Source organism: Erinaceus europaeus, chromosome 12, assembly GCF_950295315.1.
Source record: "Erinaceus europaeus chromosome 12, mEriEur2.1, whole genome shotgun sequence".
Taxonomy (NCBI): domain Eukaryota; kingdom Metazoa; phylum Chordata; class Mammalia; order Eulipotyphla; family Erinaceidae; genus Erinaceus; species Erinaceus europaeus.
The window spans coordinates 99,579,080-99,595,397 of NC_080173.1; the positions used below are offsets into that span (position 1 = coordinate 99,579,080).

Here is a 16,318-nt window from a genome sequence, read left to right on the forward strand (position 1 = left end):
AAGGCTTCCAGAGATGCTGAGGCGAGTCACTGCCTTTCCTGGCCTCACTGCCCTCGGCCCTATTGCTCTTACACTGCTCCTAAGAGCTCTATCAGTGACCTTGGCTGAGGCCTCCCTGCTGCACCAGGAGGCTGGCAGGGCAGTCAGAGTAAGAAGCGAGGCCTTGCTTCCTCTCACCTCCGCGAAGAAGGCCTTGAGTTGGTCCAGGTGCTGGAATATGCTAGGTGAGTTAGTGTCCAGACGTGCCAGGCGCTGGGCTGCCTCCTCAGCCGACAGCCGAGCCGGGTGTGGCTCCTGTGGGCAGCGGCCAGTCAGTACCGGGCAGTGGGCAGCCCTGACCACCGGCCCCCTAGCCAGACCTACCTTCAGCAGCTGGCAGGGAGTCTGCCCAAAGTTGCTGATGATGCCTTCCAGGGCTTTCCGTTCCCGCTCGTCCGCCACATGGTCCAGGTCCACGGCCCCTGGGCAGGCGGGCAGAGCAGTCAGCGCCCCTGCTGTGCCCTCTGCACCCAGCCGCCCTCCTCTGTGTCCTGCCCACCCTCATAGGTGCAGTAGTAGAAGACGTTGAGCGCCTCCTCCGCCGCTGGCCCCCGCTGCTTGTAGCCGAAGATCAGGTCGATCCACTCGTGCAGGTGGGCGGACACGTACTCTGACTCCTGGGGAGGGGCGGGCGGCGTCGGCACAGAGCTGGCACCCCCCACCTCCCCTCGCTGTCAGTGCGTCTCCTCACCAGGGCCTGGCGGTGCTGCTGGATGAAGTCCTCAGGAGAGCTGGCCCAGGGGGGCAGCACCACGTCCCCCACCTTCTCGTTGGTCAGCTGGAGGCAGCCCAGGTCGAAGCCTGGCACGGAGACGGAGCAGGTCAGCCTTGTCACCAAGTGCACACCTCTCCCTGGCCACGCCCCATGGGCTCTCCGGCCTCTCCCACCGTTCTGGTTCTCCAGGAAGTCGGGGAAGAAGAAGAACTCTGGGATAAGCTCCTTCACGTCGGCCGGGCTCTCCAGGCGGGCCTGCCAGGCTGCGGCCACCGAGTGGAACTGCCGGTCGGAGCAGTCAAAGCTGGGCAGGGAGGGACACGGGTCATCAAGGGGCAGCCATGCCAGAGGCATGGCCAGAGGGCCTGGGATGCCAGGGGGAGCCGCCATCGCATCCACCAACCCTCCCCCACCACCCCCCTGCTGCCCCGCACCGGCCACTCTGCAGCTGGACGTGCAGGGAGGTGAAGGGCTCCACTCGGATGAGGTAGTGCATCACGCCCGCCGCGTTGGAGTAGTGGGTGCCGTAGTGGAACTTGTCGATGGTGCCAGCCGGGTCCTCGAAGCTCTCGTACCTGGGGTGGCAGCCAGGGGGAAGTGAGCAGAAGCCCCATCCAGTCCGCCCCCAGCCCAGGCCCCCCAGCACTCACTTCTCCCTCACTAGCTGGGCGTGCTTGGGGTTCACCACACCAATGGGCTTCGACAGGTCCCGGAAGACGGCCGGGTTGCTGAGGTCCAGGATGGGGGACACGTAGTCCTGCAGGACCCAGGGGAACTGGCCGCCCACCGGGAAGAGGCGGCATGAGGACCCTCACCCTCGGGAGGGGCGTCAGAGCCACCAGGTGGAGACACCCCTTAGAGGGGCTGCAGGGGGATGGGACGGGACTCCCTGCGTTTGGGGGGCAGGTTTAGGGAGTAGGCCGGGGCAGAGGGCAGAGGGCAGAGGGCAGGGCGGGCGGGCTCCAGCTCACCACGGGGTACTGAGACAAGTCGTTGTAGGTGCGCCCGGCGATGGTGTTGAGTTGCATCAAGTACTCAAAGTTGGATATCTCACGCTGTACCCATTTCTGGGGGCAGGGTGGGCGGAGGGTGAGCGAGTCAGGCGGGGCTGCTCAGCACCCTCCCGCCCCGGGCGACCCTCACCTCAACTGCCCGTCCAGCAGCCTCACCTGGGTAAGGCCCGAAGCTCGCAGCATGTCCTGGGGGGAGCGGCTGCTCAGGTAGCCCTGGCAGTGGGGGTGCAGGCGCAGGAGCCACGAGTACACCTGGTTCCGCACCTGGGTGTGGGGCGGGCTGGGGCAGGGCTGGGGCCTGGGCGCGGGGGACGAGGCCGGGGCTCCCCCGGCCCTGCTGGGGAAGTTGAGGAAGTAGTTGGCCTGGTCGATGAAGAAGAGCTCCAGCGCCGAACGGCGCAGGTTGAAGCGGCGGAGATGGACCTCCCGCAGCTGGGCCAGCGGGCGCCGAAAGTCATGGCCGATACCTGCGGGGGGGGGGGGGGGGGGGCGAGCGCGCGGTGGGTGTGGGAGTCGCGGCCCTGCTCCCGCCCGGCATCTGCACCTCCCCCGACGGACACGGACAGCAGGACGGACGCACCCTCTTCGGTCTCCACACGCTCGGCGCTGCCGTCGTAGAAGTACACGTGCTGCGTGGTGACCTCCAGCAGCCCGGGGACCACGGCCACCACCGTGACCAGCTGGCACTCGGCAGACAGCACCAGCTTCTCATGCTGCTGACCCAGCTCCGTCGCCTCCATCCTGGGGACCGGCACCGTCCTCAGGCTCCAGGCTCCGGGAGCTCCTCCCCAACGAGCCACGGAGCATGTCCTCCGAGACCCAAGGGGTCATGAGACAGAGATGTCCCCTGAGGACAGCGGGAAGCTGGCCAGAATTGACAGTCCCTGCTCCCACCCTGGGCCACTGAGGGTTCTTGTTTGGTATTGATTGAGTTATTGATTGATTTTCACCAGAGCCCGGCTCAGCTCTGGCTCGTGGTGGTGCCGGGCGAGTCTTTTTTGCACAACAGCCTCTACGCTATCTCCCCAGCTGACTTTGCTCTTTTTAAAAATGTTTAATGTTTATTTATTCTTTATTTATTAATATTTATTCTAGAGACAGAAATTTAGAGGGGTGGGGGACACAGAGAGGGAAAGAAATCTGCAGCACGGCTTCACTGCTCGTGAAGTCTCCCTCCTGCAGGTGGGCACCAGGGGCTTGAACCGGGATACGTGCCCATGGTAACGTGTGCACTCACCCAAGTCCACCAACGCTTGGCCCTGACTTTGTTCTTCTTAAATTTGTTGTTGTTGTTGTTGTTACATATTTATTGGGGGGGGGGGGGAGCATCGCTCTGGTATATGCAGTGCCAAGGCTCCGATCAGGAATCTTAGACATGCAAGGCTGTTTCATTCCCCCTTCTCTCTCTCTCTTTAAATATTTTACTATTTATTAATGAAAGGAGTAAGAGGAGAGGGAGAAAAGGAGGGAGAGAGGAAGAGAGAATCAGACATCACTCTGGTGTGTGTGCTGCTGGGGATGGAACTCAGGACCTCAAGCTTGAGAGTCCAACTGGTTGTTTTTTTTTTGTTTTGCCTCCAGGGTTATTGCTGGGGCTCGGTGCCTGCACCATGAATCCACTGCTCCTGGAGGCCATATTTTTCCCCTTTTATTGCCCTTGTTGCTGTAGCCCTGTTGTGGTTATTATTGTTATTGTTGATGTCATTGTTGTTGGATAGGACACAGAGAAATGGAGAGAGGAGGGGGAGACAGAGAGGGGGAGAGAAAGACAGACACCTGCAGACCTGCTTCACCGCCTGTGAAGGGACCCCCCTGCAGGTGGGGAGCCGGGGGCTCTAACCGGGATCCTTACGCCGGTCCTTGCGCTTTGCGCCACGTGCACTTAACCCGCTGCGCCACCGCCCGACTCCCTGTTTGTTTGTTTTTACCAGAACACTGTTCAGTTCTGGCTTATGCTGGTGTAGGGGACTGAACCTGGGGTGTTGGAGCCTCAGGCATGAGAGTCTGTTTGCATAACCATTATGCTATCTACCCTCCGCCCGTTTTGTTTTTTAAGAATGGCAGTAATTTCTTTTTTTTTTTTTTTAATTCTCTTTATTTACTTATGGGATAGAGACAGCCAAAAATCGAGAGAGAAGGGGAGAGATTGAGAGACAGAGAGACACCTGCAGCCCTGCTTCACCACTTGCAAAGCTTTCCCCCTGCAGGTGGGGACCAGGGGCTCAAACCTGGGCCCTTGTGCATTGTAACCTGTGCACTCAACCAAGTGGGCCACCGCCCAGTCCCAAGAGTCCAACTCTTGATGCCGCCTTCGGGACCACCAAGGCTGTTTCTCTCTTCCAGCTGCCTGATGTCTCCCCCCCTTAAATTCTCTCTCTCTTTCTCTCTGGTTTATGGTAGTGCTAGGAATTGAGCCAAGGGCCTCAGGCATGAAAGGTGTTTGCGTAACCCGTATGCTGTCTCCCAGCCCCACTCTGAATGTCTCATTAGGGCACCAACTCTCGCCCCCAGCTCCCCCTTGCTCTGCCCCTCCTGTGGGCTCCCATTCTGCTCTGGCTTCTTCCTCTGGCCTGCTCTGGGGAGGCAAGGCAGTAACTGTCAGTCGGGTCAGACAGCTCTCTCCAAACCCACCCCTGACTTTGAACAGTACCCCTTGAGCACCCGCAGGAGCCCACATTCCACAGCAGGCGTGGCCGGGCGGGGGAGAACTCCCCACCCCCACCCCCGCCCCACCCCCAGACAGGGCTCTCCGGCCCGACTCACGCCAGCTCCAGAGCGGCCAGCTCATCCTCGCCCAGCTGGTCTTCCTGAAGCGCCTCAGGGACAGTGCTGACTTTGGCCTCTTTGGTCACCGCTAGAGGCAGCGAGGTCTCCTCAGTGGGTGTCAGGGGGCCCTCACCTGCAAGGAGGCCCAAGGTGTCAGTCAGCAGCGGGCTGAACAGGCTGCCTGAGGCTGGGCGGGCCTGGCCCGGCACTCACTCTCACCCAGGTTGTCACGCAGGGCACTGGCTTCCAGGTGAGGGTTGAAGTGATGGTTAGGCACTAGCTTGAGCCGCATGCGCGAGTACGTCTCTGCACAGGACAGCTTCCAGTGTGGGGTGGGCGGGTCCCTGCAGGTGCATCCCCGGTGGGAGTGTGGAGACAGAAGTCAGGAGCCGAGGCCGGCCGAGAGCTCACCTGGACAGTGTCCTCACTTTGCAATTGCATGGCCGGGTTGCTGAGCTCTGCCGGCACTGGGTCCACCACATCTGGTGGCCTTTCTTTTCTTTTTTTTATTTGACAGGACAGAGAGATATTTGAGAGGGGTGGGTAGATAGAAAGAGGGAAAGACGGGAGTCGGGCGGTGGCGCAGTGGGTTAAATGCAGGTGGCGCAAAGCGCAGGGACCCGCATAAGGATCCCGGTTCAGGCTCCCGGCTCTCCACCTGCAGGAGAGTCGCTTCACAGGCGGTGAAGCAGGTCTGCAGGCGTCTGTCTTTCTCCCCCCTCTGTCTTCCCCTCCTCTCTCCATTTCTCTCTGTCCTATCCAACAACGAACAAACGACGTCAACAATAACAATAATAACCACAACAAGGCTACAACAACAACAGCAACAAAAGGGGGAAAAATGGCCTCCAGGAGAAGTGGATTCATGGTGCAGGCACCGAGCCCCAGCAATAACCCTGGAGGCAAAAAAAAAAAAAAAAAAAGGAAGAAAGAGGGAGCCAGGCAGTAGTGCAGCAGGTTAAGCGCAGGTGGTGCAAAGCACAAGGACCAGTGTAAGGATCCCGGTTCGAGCCCCTGGCTCCCCACCTGCAGGGGAGTCGCTTCCCAGGCGGTGAAGCAGGTCTGCAGGTGTCTGTCTTTCTCTCCCCCTCTCTGTCTTCCCCTCCTCTCTCCATTTCTCTCTGTCCTATCCAACAACGACGATGACATCAATAACTACAACAACAATAAAAACAACAAGGGCAACAAAAGGACATAAATAAATAAATAAATATTTTAAAAAAAAAAAGAAGAAGAAGAAAGAAGAAAGAAAAAGTCAGCCCAGAGCAGTGAAGCTCTGCTGACACAGAACCAAAGGTCTGTGGAGCTCCCCTCCCTCGCCTGGCTTCATCCCAGACTCAGAGAGGGAGGCTTCAGGGGGTCCCCTCGCTCCCTCCCAAGGAACCCCAGCCCCGCCCCGCCTACCTCAGGGCCCAGGCCCCACAGGGGCTGGAGAGCTGCCGCCACAGGACGCCCCAGTGCAGCAGGGCCGTGGCGTGCTGGGCCGCCTGCTGCTTCAGCGCCGAGCCATAGCGCAGCCCCTCCAGGCGCGCCCGATGCTGCACCGGCTCCAGCACCAGCTCCTGCGGGCGGGCGGGCGGGACAACGGGGCGAGTCCAGCGGGCTGCTTCCCACCCAGACCAGGGGCGGCTCCCGGACCCCAGCCCAGGCCCCGCACCTGGAAGGCCCTGCGGCTCAGGGCCCGCTGGCGCTGGCGCCTCTGCCCGCCGCTCATGAGGGTGTCGTAGCAGGCGTTCCAGAAGCCCGACATGAGGTCGTGGCTCTTGGCGTAGGTGTCCATCTCGAACTGCGACATGATGGGCTGCACCTGCAGGGCCGGGCGGGGCAGGGGCTGAGCGGCAGCCGGGGCGGACGGGACCCCCCCCCCCCCCGATCGCTTCTCCCCCCTCGCCCCACCTCCAGACACCTGCTTGTCGATGAAGTGGCGCCACTCGGGGGTGGCACAGAAGTCCTGGAAGTCCTCGAAGAAGGTGGGGCTGCCGTTGGTGGGCGGCAGGGAGGGCAGCCCCCACTGCAGCCCCAGGGGCCCGTAGGCGCGGTCCAGCAGCGTGCGCACCAGCGGCACCAGCCACGAGCAGCGTTCCGTGGTGGCCGCGGCCACCGTGGCGGGGGGCTGCCCGTCCCGGGGGGTGTCGAGGGCCCGGGCCAGCGCGGCCTCCAGCTTGGACAGCACGTAGCAGGCCTCCTCGCGGCGCATGGGCACCGACGTCTGCAGCAGCGAGTGCAGCTTCACGTAGGCCTGGGCGTGCAGCTGGGGGCGGGCGGGCGGGCAGGCAGGCGAGTGGAGTGGGTGGCGCCGGCCACCCCCGGGCCCCGGAGCCGCCCCCCACGCCGGCTCACCTGGGGGTCCTCCAGCAGGACGTAGCCCAGCACCAGGCGCAGGCCGATCTGTGCCATCTCGCGGAGGTCGGCCGTGCCGTCGGCCAGGTGCGGCCACGCTCCCAGGCGGTCCAGCAGGCTGCACACGCCCTCGAAGAGCTGTGCCAGGCACACAGGGCCGGGGGGAGGAAGTGGGGTTTGCTGCCCACATGGCGCCCACATGGCAGCCGCCCTCGGCCCACCCTCAGCCAGGCACCCTCCTACCTTCTCGCTCCACAGCTCCTGGTTCCCGTGCCCCTCGGCGCACAGGAAGTCCTGCAGCAGCCGCAGCAGCCAGAGCGCCTGCTGGCCCAGGCCGGCCAGGCCGCCCGGGGGCGCCTCTCTGATGTCGGTCAGGGCTGACTCCAGCATCATCTCCAGGAGGCTGGGGGAGAGCGAGGGACTCAGGCCTCAGGCCTCAGGCCTCAGGCGTCTGCCCGCCCGCAGGCTTCTCAGGGACGCCTCCTCCCGGGAGCCCCCCCTGACCTGCGCTTGATGTAGTCCGGCGGGCGCACCAGAGTGGCCGAGGCCCCCAGCTGGGTGAGCACAGAGAAGACCTGGCCACGCTCCCGCCAGGCGGCCTCGTCAGTGCCCTCCACGCCGCGCCACGTCACTGAGAACAGCACGTTGGTGAGCAGGTTGCACAGCTCCTCCTCGCAGGTTTGCTACGGGCACAGGTGAGGCGTGTGGGGTGTGGGGTGTGGGGTGTGGGCTGGGGAGGGGGGATGCAAGCTGACCCCTGCACCGCCCCGGCCACCACCCGTTTCCCGCCCACCGCAAGGGAGGGCCAGAGGCAGAACAGTCAGGGCACTGCCGGCCTGGCGCCCGACACCTCTGTCTGAATTCCCGCAAGAACCCTGGGCTTCCTTGGCCTCAGTGACCACCAGAAGAAGATAAAGGGGCCGGGCGGTGGCGCACCTGGTTGAGCACAGGCCTTACAGTGTGCAAGGGCCCGGGTTCAAGCCCCTAGTCCCCCCCCCCCTGCAGGGGCAAAGCGTCACGAGTGGTGAAGCAGGTCAGTAGGTGTCTCTCTGTCTCTCTCCCTCTCCCTTTTCAATCTCTCTCTTTCACTATCCAATAATAAATAAATAGAAGACTTTAAAAAATAAAGAACAAAGAAATCTTTTTTGAAAAGAGGGGGAGGGGAAGTCGGGCGGTAGCGCAGCGGGTTAACAATGACCGGCCTAAGGATCCAGGATCGAGCCCCCGGCTCCCCACCTGCAGGGGAGTCGCTTCACAGGCGGTGAAGCAGGTCTGCAGGTGTCTGTCTTTCTCTCCCCCTCTCTGTCTTCCCCTCCTCTCTCCATGTCTCTCTGTCCTAGCCAACAATGATGACATCAATAACAACAATAATACTAACTACAACAACAAAAATAATAAGGGCAACAAAAGGGAATAAATATAAAAGAGATTTTTTTAAAAAGAGGGGGAGGGCTGGGGAGACAGCATAATGGTCATGCATGAGCTTTTCAAACCTGAGGCTCTGAGGTCCCAGGTTCAATCCCCAGTACCACCATAAGCCAAAACTGAACAGTGTTTTAGTCCCCCCTTTAAAATTTTTTTATTATCCTCATTTATTTATTGGATAGAGACAGCCAGAAATTGAGAGGAAGAGAGGAGGTAGGGAGAGAGACAGAGAGACACCTACAGCCCTGCTTCATCACTTGCAAAGCTTTCCCCCTGCAGGTGGGGACCAGGGACTCAAACCCGGTCCTTGTGCACTGTGACATGTGCGCTGAACCAGGTGCTCCACCACCGGGCCCCTGTTTTATTCCCTTTTTCTCTTGGTATCTTTCCCGCTGCATTTACTCTTTCTCCTAAAAATAAAATAAATACATATGTTTTAATTTTTAAAAAATATGGGAGTCGGGCAGTGGCGCAGCGGGTTAAACTCACGTGGCACAAAGCGCAAGGACTGGCTTAAGGATCCCGGTTCGAGCCCCCGGCTCCCCGCCTGCAGGGGAGTCGCTTCACAGGCGGTGAAGCAGGTCTGCAGGTGTCTGTCTTTCTCTCCCCCTCTCTGTCTTCCCCTCCTCTCTCCATTTCTCTCTGTCCTATCCACAACGACATCAATAACAACAACAATAACCACAGCAACGTTAAACAACAAGGGCAACAAAAGGGAAAATAAATAAATATTTATTTATTCCTTTTTGTTGCCCTTGTTTTTATTGTTGTAGTTATTACTGTCTGACTCCCATAAATAAAATATTTTTAAAAAGAAAGGTATAAAAAATAAAATTAAAGAAAAAAAAAAAAACGATAAGGCTGTTGGCCAACTAGTCACAGTATCTATCACCCTAGTCTGCACAGGCCTGGAGATCGGCCCTGGGACTCTCTGTTAGTGCCGCAAACACAGGGCCAGGAGGCGGCGGCGGGGGAAGTGCTGGGCTCTGAAGCACGAGGTCTCCAGCATCAGTGTGCCTGAGTGAAGCTCTGATTCTCTCTCCTGTCTCTCTCTCTCTCTCTCTTTCACATAAGTAAATAAGTAATCTGTGCCCTAGAGCCGGAAAAAAATAGCTCACTTAGATAGCATGCCTGCTTTGCTGTGAAAAAGTCGGCGGGAAGCAGTGAAGCCCTGGTGAAAGCCAAAACCAAAAATAAAAAAGTCTCCCCGTGAATGTGCCCTTGCTCTGACTCAGCACACGCCCTGGCCCAGGACCCCACTGGGAACACAGCCACTGAAGAGCCGTACGGGGCCAGCACCGGGCCCAGCCGGGCTCACCTGAGGGTTGCTGTTGTTGGAGGCGTCATCCCCGCCGACCGCGGGCTCCGGGAGGCTGCCGTCCTCCAGCACGTTGGAGAGGCTGGAGCTGTGGCGGCCCGGGGCGGCAGGGAAGGGCCGGGGCCCATCCAGCGGGGAGGGTGTGCTGGGCTGGCTGGCGGGGGTCAGAGTCCCGCTGCCGCAGCCAGCGGTGTTGCCCGAGCCCACACTGGCCCGTTCCAGGCCCAGGTCGAAGGGCGTGCAGAACGGAGAGAGAGCTTGGTAAACGGCGTCAGGGTCGGGGCAGGGGCCCTCGGAGGGCAGGAAGACATCAGAAGGCTCGGGCGACTCCGAGGGGGGCCGGGCTAGGGCTGACTCCGGGGAGGTGGGTGTCTCGGGGGGACAGGGCAGGGGGCTGCCGGCCGTGGCCGCTTCCAGGACATACAGTCGCGTCAGCACGTCCTGCCAGCCGGGCTGCCGGGCCAACAGCTGCACGACATCCGGCTGTCCGTAGATGAGGTGGAAGAGCTGCACAGAGTGAGGGGCACGTCTGCCTGCCTGGCCCTGCCCTCCGCCCTCTGTCCTCTGCGGGCCTTCCATCCAGGCAGGCCACCTCCACCCCCCAACCCTGCAAGGCGTCGCCTCCTGTGCTCACCTGGCGACAGATGTCCAGGCGGACGCTGAGGTCAGCCTGGAGGGACAGCTGTACCGCAGCCAGCAGGTCTGAGAGGTCCAGGCAGTCTGGAAGGACAGACAGGGTGGCCGCAGGGGCCAGCCCCAGCCCCAGCCCCACCCCCGCGGTTCTCCCACCCGCCCCGCTTCCTAGCCGGGCGCCTTCTCCCCCCATCTGCCTCTCGTCCCCAGCCGGGCTGTACCTGTCCCCAGGAACAGTTTGTACAGGCCCTGGCAGAGCTGGGGGGCGACAGTGCCCTCAGGCAGGCAGGCGACGAGACCCTGGAGGCCACATTCTCGCAGCCGGAGACGCTGGCGGCTGCGTTCGGGCAAACGCTCGTTCTGCTGCATCCTGCGCAGGACCTGCGTGAGGGCCGGTGGGGACGGGGGTCACGGGTCACCGTGGGGAGTCGCCGCGCAGAGGTGGGGCTCCAAGAGAGACACCCAGAAGCAGCTTCACCTGATTTATTCATGTAGTTATTTATTTATGTTTAGGTAGGACAGAGAAATGGAGAGGAGACAGGGAGATAGAGCGAGGGAGGGAGAGAAAGACAGACTCCTGCAGACCTGCTTCACTGCTCCTGAAGCTTCACCCTGCAGGCGGGGAGTGGGGGCTCGAACCCTGGTCCTTGCGCTTGGTACTATGTGCTCTTAACCAGGGACACCACTGCCCAGCCCCTCTATTTTATGTTTAATTAATTAACTTTTATTGCCACCAAGGTTTATAGCTGGGATTCAGTGCCTGCATGAAGAAGCTACCACGCCTAATGACCACTTTCCCCCCCTTTTCTTTTTTTTTAAATATTTTTAAAATATTAAAATATTGTTTATTTATCCCCTTTTGTTGCCCTTGTTGTTTTATTGTTGTAGTTACTGTTGATGCCGTTGCCGTTGTTGTTGGATAGGACAGAGGGAAATGGAGAGAGGAGGGGAAGACAGAGAGAGAGGGAGAGAAAGACAGACACCTGCAGACCTGCTTCACCGCCTGTGAGGCGACTCCCCTGCAGGTGGGGAGCCGGGGGCTCGAACCGGGATCCTTACGCCGGTCCCTGCGCTTTGCGCCACCTGCGCTTAACCCGCTGTGCTACGTCCTGACTCTCCTTTTCCCCTTTTCTTTTCCTTTCTTTTATTTGATAGGACAAAGAGGGAGATGGGGGCGCAGGTGGTGGCACTCCTGTCTCTCTGTCTCTTCTCCTCTCTGTCTCCCTCTCCCCTCTCAGTTCCTATCTCTATCCAATAACAAATAAATAAAAGCAAAGAAAGAGAAAAACTGAGACGGGAGGAGGCGCTCAAGAACAAGAGAAAGAGCCGCTCCTCGGATCACCTCATCACTCAGGAAGCTCCTTCCCCCGCAGGTGGGCTTGAACCTGGGTCCTTGCGCGTGGTGTCGTGTGCACTGAGCCAGGCGTGCCACCACCCGGCCTTCTCCCAATGGCAGTTTTTTTTTTTTTAACTATCATTATTATTTATTTTTTATAACTTTATTTATTTATTGGATAGAGACAGCCAGAAATTGAGGGAGATAGAGAGGGAGAGAGACAGAGAGACACCTGCAGCCCTGCTTCACCACTCGTGAAGCTTTCCCCCTGCAGGTGGGGACCGGGGGCTTGAACCTGGGTCCTTGTGCCCTGTAACGTGTGCGCTCAACCATGTGTGCCGCCACCCGGCCCCCCAAAGGCCGTTTTTACCAGCTAGCCCAAGGCCTGCTACACCTTTCAGGACCTCTGGGAGCATGGGGGGCAGGGGAAATGGGGCACAGTGAGTGGGGAGCCGGGGTCCGATGCGAGTAGTGTGTACCTTGCAAACTCGGTCAGGAAGCAGGGGCAGGGACCCTGGCCGCAGCAGCAGCGCCAGCAGGACCTCCAGGTTCCTCGGCTCCAGCAGGAAGATGGCCAGAGGCTCCTGGGAGGGCGATGCCTGCAGCAGGGCCAGCAGCAGGTCCAAGGCACCCACCAGCTGGGGGGTGACACGAGGGTTTGTACTGGATGCCTCACCCCCAGCCCATGGTCCACGCGACCACCTCTTTTCTTTTTAAAGATAATTTTTTGAATATTTATTTATTTATTTATTTATTCCCTTTTGTTACCCTTGTTGTTTCATTGTTGTAATTAGTATAGCTGTTGTTGTTATTAATGTCGTTGTTGTTGGCTAGGACAGAGAGAAATGGAGAGAGGAGGGGAAGACAGAGAGGGGGAGAGAAAGACAGACACCTGCAGACCTGCTTCACCGCCTGGGAAGCGACTCCCCTAGGGATGCATTGGATCGACCTTCTCATGGTGCATCCCGTGAGTCCCCATTCATTGGGGAAACTGACGATCCTTCCTAGCCGACTGAATCCACATGGATCCCAGTCACTTTCAAAGCCAGCAACAAGCAGACATCAGGCTCAACCTGACGCTGTTGACTGGCTACGGAAGAAGGGCCAACGCTAGAAGAAGAAGCAACTCCCCTGCAGGTGGGGAGCCGGGGGCTCGAACCGGGATCCTTACTTTGCGCCATATGTGCTTAACCGGCACGCACCACCTCTTAGTCCCCGCAACTTGCAGCTTACCTGGTTATCATCACCCGCAACGGTCAGAAAGTTCAGCACCACCTGCAAGTCCTCAGTGGAGGCGCTCCGCACCAGGAACTCCCGGGCCAGGCCCAGGAGCGCCGTCTGCATTGTGCGCAGGTCGTCGGCCGCCAGGGGGCGCTCCCGCTGCGGGCTGGGCCGTCCCGGCAGGTGAGCACAGGGCAGCAGCAGAGAGCCAGCGGGCAGGTGAGCTGAGCGGGGAGCGGACCCCCCCACCCCTGGCCCTCGTGTCCCCGGGCCGCCTGCCCGACGCCCCGCCGGACTCACCCGTAGTGCATGCGCAGGGCGTCGAGAATGAACTGGACCCCGTACTTCTTCCGCAGCCTCTGTCTGTGCTCGCGGACGATGCTGGATATGTACTGGATGTGGCCTGGGGCGGGGAGGGCGGGAGGGGGGACAGCACCGCGCTACGGCCACCGGGCCGCCCGTCCCCCCTCTCCGTCCTCCGGGAAAGAGCCCTGCCCGTCGCACCCTCCTCCCAGGGCGAGGCTTCTCAGACGCCTCCACGTCGGGTACGGCCCCTCGGGTCACCCCCAGGGGCGTGGGGGGCAGTCGGTGTTGGGGACCCCGCACCCGCACCCGGGTCCCCACGCCTACCGAGGCGCACGGCAAAGTCGCTGAGCGTCCAGAGGGGGAAGTTGAAGAGCAGGTGCTGGTACAGCAGGTAGAGGAGGGGCCCGCCGCCCTCCACGGCCACCTGCTCCATCAGCAGCTGGGCGGACATGAGCACGTTCATGTCCATGGCCCAGGGGGGGACCTGGAGGGAGGGAGGGAAGAGGAGGTCAGGCCCTGCCTGCCTGCCTGCCACCGAGCCTCCCAGTTGCTGCCCTGCCCTGCCCTGCGCGGGCAGATGGACAGATGTCCAGTTCAAAGCCCACCTGTGGCTCCTTGCCGTCTCCAAAGTGTGAGCTCCCCAGCCTGAGTGCAGGCCCCTTGCCCATGCTGGTACTACCCAGACTCTCTTTGAATTTTATTATCTTTATTTACTTATTGGATAGACACAGCCAGAAATCAAGAAGGAAGGGGGAGTCGGAGAGGGAGACAGTCACCCGCAGCCCTGCTTCACCACTCGTGAAGCTTTCCCCCTGCAGGTGGGGACAGAGGGCTGGGACCGGAGTCCTTGCGCACTGTGACGCGCGCCACCATCCGGCCCCCTTCCCAGACTATCTCAGCCCAACCTTGAAAGCCTGGCTTTCAAGGCTCCACTCACAGGCCACCTCTCCCGGGGGACTCCCCGACTGACAGAGCAGCGCCTCCCCATCCCGTGGCCCCACTCAGCCCCCTCCCCGTGGCCCCCGGCAGCCCCACCTTGCGCAGGAGGGCCCCGATGATGGCGGGCCCCTGGCACTGCACCAGGCTCTCCTGGTTGACAGTGTGGCCTTGCACGAAGTTCTTCAGCATCAGCAGAAAGGCGGCGACCGTGTTCCGCTCCATCCGCTCCTCTGCCGGCCACCGGGAAGGGAGCAGACGTGTGGCGACCGCCCAAGGCCATGGTGCCCTTCACGACCCCAGCCCCCCCCCCCCCCGGTCTGAGCCGAGGCGTCCTCTCCATCGCCGGACCTGGGGACAGGGAGACTTACCTGAGGACTTGCCCAGAGGGAGCACCAGGCCCTGGGCACTGTGGCCAGATGTGAGCTCGGGCCCCACGAGGTCGTGCGTTTCGGCCGGACCTGCCTCGGCCTCCTGGGGCTGGGTGGCCACGCGCTCCAGCAGGGGCAGCAGGGCAGCCATGCCTCCCACACAGTTCACCACATCCTGCGGGCGGAGGGTGGGGGGCAGCAGTGAGAGGCCGGGCCCCAACCACTTCCTGCCCCCTCCAGCCTGGGACCCAGGGACTGGGGAACTTCAGCCTTCTTAGGGTGGCCTCCTAAAGGCCTCCCTGGCCCGCGCGACGAATTCCCACGCACACAGACCTTCACGTCCCACGTCTCCACCCTGTGGCCCGTCAGGCGGCCGTCCAGCCCGTGGCTGGGGGACAGGTCCAGGCAGATGTTGTTCTTACAGGCCTGGGGTGGAGGAGGAGCAGGCCGGGGTGAGACGGACAGCGGAGCAGGGAGACAGAGGGCGGAGTGGGGAGGAGGCAGCAGGGCTGAGCCACAGGCCCCCCCCCCCAGTACCTGAGGTGAGTAGTGGAGAAGCAGCTTGGAGCCAAGTTCGTGGAACTCACCCTCAGGCTTGAAGGGGGCTGTCTCGTTGGGCCCTGCAGGTGGGTGTGTGGGGGCTTTAGACCTGGCTAGGCTCTGGCCAAACCCCACCTAGAGCCACCCACACGCCCCACGAGAGGGCACACCCCTAGGGACACCGCCTCTCCTACCCTGGAGCCCTAGTTTCTGGCTTGGGCATTTATAAGACTACAGTTATTGAATGTATTTATTTTACCACAGCACCGCTCCGCTCTGGCTTTTGGTGGTGCTGGGGGTTGAAACTGGGGCCTGTGCTGCCTCAGGCACGAAAGTCTTTTGCTTGAGACCACTACGCTATCTCCCCAGATGCCCACCCCCCGCCTTTTGTTACAGAATTGTAATAGAATTGTTCTATTATTTTGGGTGGAAAATCTGGTCTCTCTCTAAGAACTGGATTTAACAGTATTATAATAATTCCACTGAAGCAATTAAAATCTCTTTTTTTCCTTTGTTGCCAGGGCTTCACACCTGCACGATTTCACTGCTCCCAGCAGATTTTCTCCCCTTCAGACAGAGGGTGAGAGACAAAAAGAAGAGACACCACAGCACAGCTTCACTCCTCACGGAGGGTGCTCCCGTGTGGGGTCCCCAGGGGCTTTGAACCTGGGTCCTCGAGAATGGTGAAGTGCACTCTACCAGGTGAGCTATCTCCAGTCCTCTGTTTTGGAATCCGAGTACTGACTGTGCAGGTAAACACCAGTCCACACCCACCACCCACCACCCACCACTCAGATGTTTCTTCCTGGTGAATGGACCCTTAGAATTCCAAAGCTCCGAGACAGTCACCGGGCCAGAGCGAGACATTTCTTTAGGCTCCCGCTTGAAATCAAGGGCTCCGGTGAAGTGCCGGCCTAGCCGGGGCCTCGAGAAGCTGGGACTGGACTGGGCTGGGACTGGGCTGGGCTGGGACTGGGCTGGGCGGGTCGCTTACCCATGGTGCACAGGGCCCGCAGGGCGGCCGGCTGCAGGGCTTCGTGGAAGATGGCCACGGCGCCCAGCTCTCCCTCCAGGGATGTGGGGCTACCCCACCGAGTGTCCTGGGTGCCTGCAAGGGTGGAGCTGATGCTGCCCTCCTCCAGGGGGGCCATCAGCCCAGACCCCCAGCCGAGGCCGGCGGTGGCCGGGACTGACTGGGAGCGGGTGAGGGAGGGGTGGCTGTGAGCCAGGGCGGCAGCGCCAGGTGGTGCGGGCAGCCCCGTGGTGGTGGTGGTTGTGCGGTGACCAGCGGAGCCGATGCAGCAGGAGGAGAAGGGCTGCAGGGCCGGGGTTGGGGGAGCGAGCGGTCAGGTCACGGCA

At 60.7% G+C, this 16,318-nt stretch overlaps 1 protein-coding gene across 11 annotated transcripts in view; it reads right to left on the minus strand.

Moving 5' to 3' along the window:
* NBEAL2 (neurobeachin like 2) overlaps window positions 1-16,318 on the minus strand; it is a 45,313-nt gene that overhangs the window by 6,439 nt on the left and 22,556 nt on the right. For 8 of the 11 annotated variants that reach the window (XR_009553259.1, XM_060204836.1, XM_060204830.1 and 5 more), the window contains 30 exons: window positions 15,954-16,275; window positions 14,957-15,039; window positions 14,753-14,845; window positions 14,420-14,594; window positions 14,148-14,281; window positions 13,437-13,596; window positions 13,107-13,209; window positions 12,819-12,972; window positions 12,065-12,223; window positions 10,471-10,630; window positions 10,251-10,336; window positions 9,617-10,123; window positions 7,378-7,556; window positions 7,117-7,276; window positions 6,874-7,011; window positions 6,440-6,784; window positions 6,191-6,340; window positions 5,938-6,095; window positions 4,747-4,877; window positions 4,531-4,666; window positions 2,348-2,508; window positions 1,924-2,234; window positions 1,726-1,821; window positions 1,405-1,529; window positions 1,189-1,329; window positions 928-1,058; window positions 731-840; window positions 539-656; window positions 364-461; window positions 178-294 (listed from right to left, as the gene is read on the minus strand). Coding sequence is in view for 10 of the 11 variants with exons in the window: in XM_060204836.1 (XP_060060819.1) it covers window positions 178-294; window positions 364-461; window positions 539-656; window positions 731-840; window positions 928-1,058; window positions 1,189-1,329; window positions 1,405-1,529; window positions 1,726-1,821; window positions 1,924-2,234; window positions 2,348-2,508; window positions 4,531-4,666; window positions 4,747-4,877; window positions 5,938-6,095; window positions 6,191-6,340; window positions 6,440-6,784; window positions 6,874-7,011; window positions 7,117-7,276; window positions 7,378-7,556; window positions 9,617-10,123; window positions 10,251-10,336; window positions 10,471-10,630; window positions 12,065-12,223; window positions 12,819-12,972; window positions 13,107-13,209; window positions 13,437-13,596; window positions 14,148-14,281; window positions 14,420-14,594; window positions 14,753-14,845; window positions 14,957-15,039; window positions 15,954-16,275 (4,941 nt within the window). In the remaining variant the exon portion in view is untranslated. The remainder of the gene's footprint in view (window positions 1-177; window positions 295-363; window positions 462-538; window positions 657-730; window positions 841-927; window positions 1,059-1,188; window positions 1,330-1,404; window positions 1,530-1,725; window positions 1,822-1,923; window positions 2,235-2,347; window positions 2,509-4,530; window positions 4,667-4,746; window positions 4,878-5,937; window positions 6,096-6,190; window positions 6,341-6,439; window positions 6,785-6,873; window positions 7,012-7,116; window positions 7,277-7,377; window positions 7,557-9,616; window positions 10,124-10,250; window positions 10,337-10,470; window positions 10,631-12,064; window positions 12,224-12,818; window positions 12,973-13,106; window positions 13,210-13,436; window positions 13,597-14,147; window positions 14,282-14,419; window positions 14,595-14,752; window positions 14,846-14,956; window positions 15,040-15,953; window positions 16,276-16,318) is intronic. The other 3 variants (XM_060204835.1, XM_060204832.1, XM_060204840.1) reach the window with 1 other exon arrangement.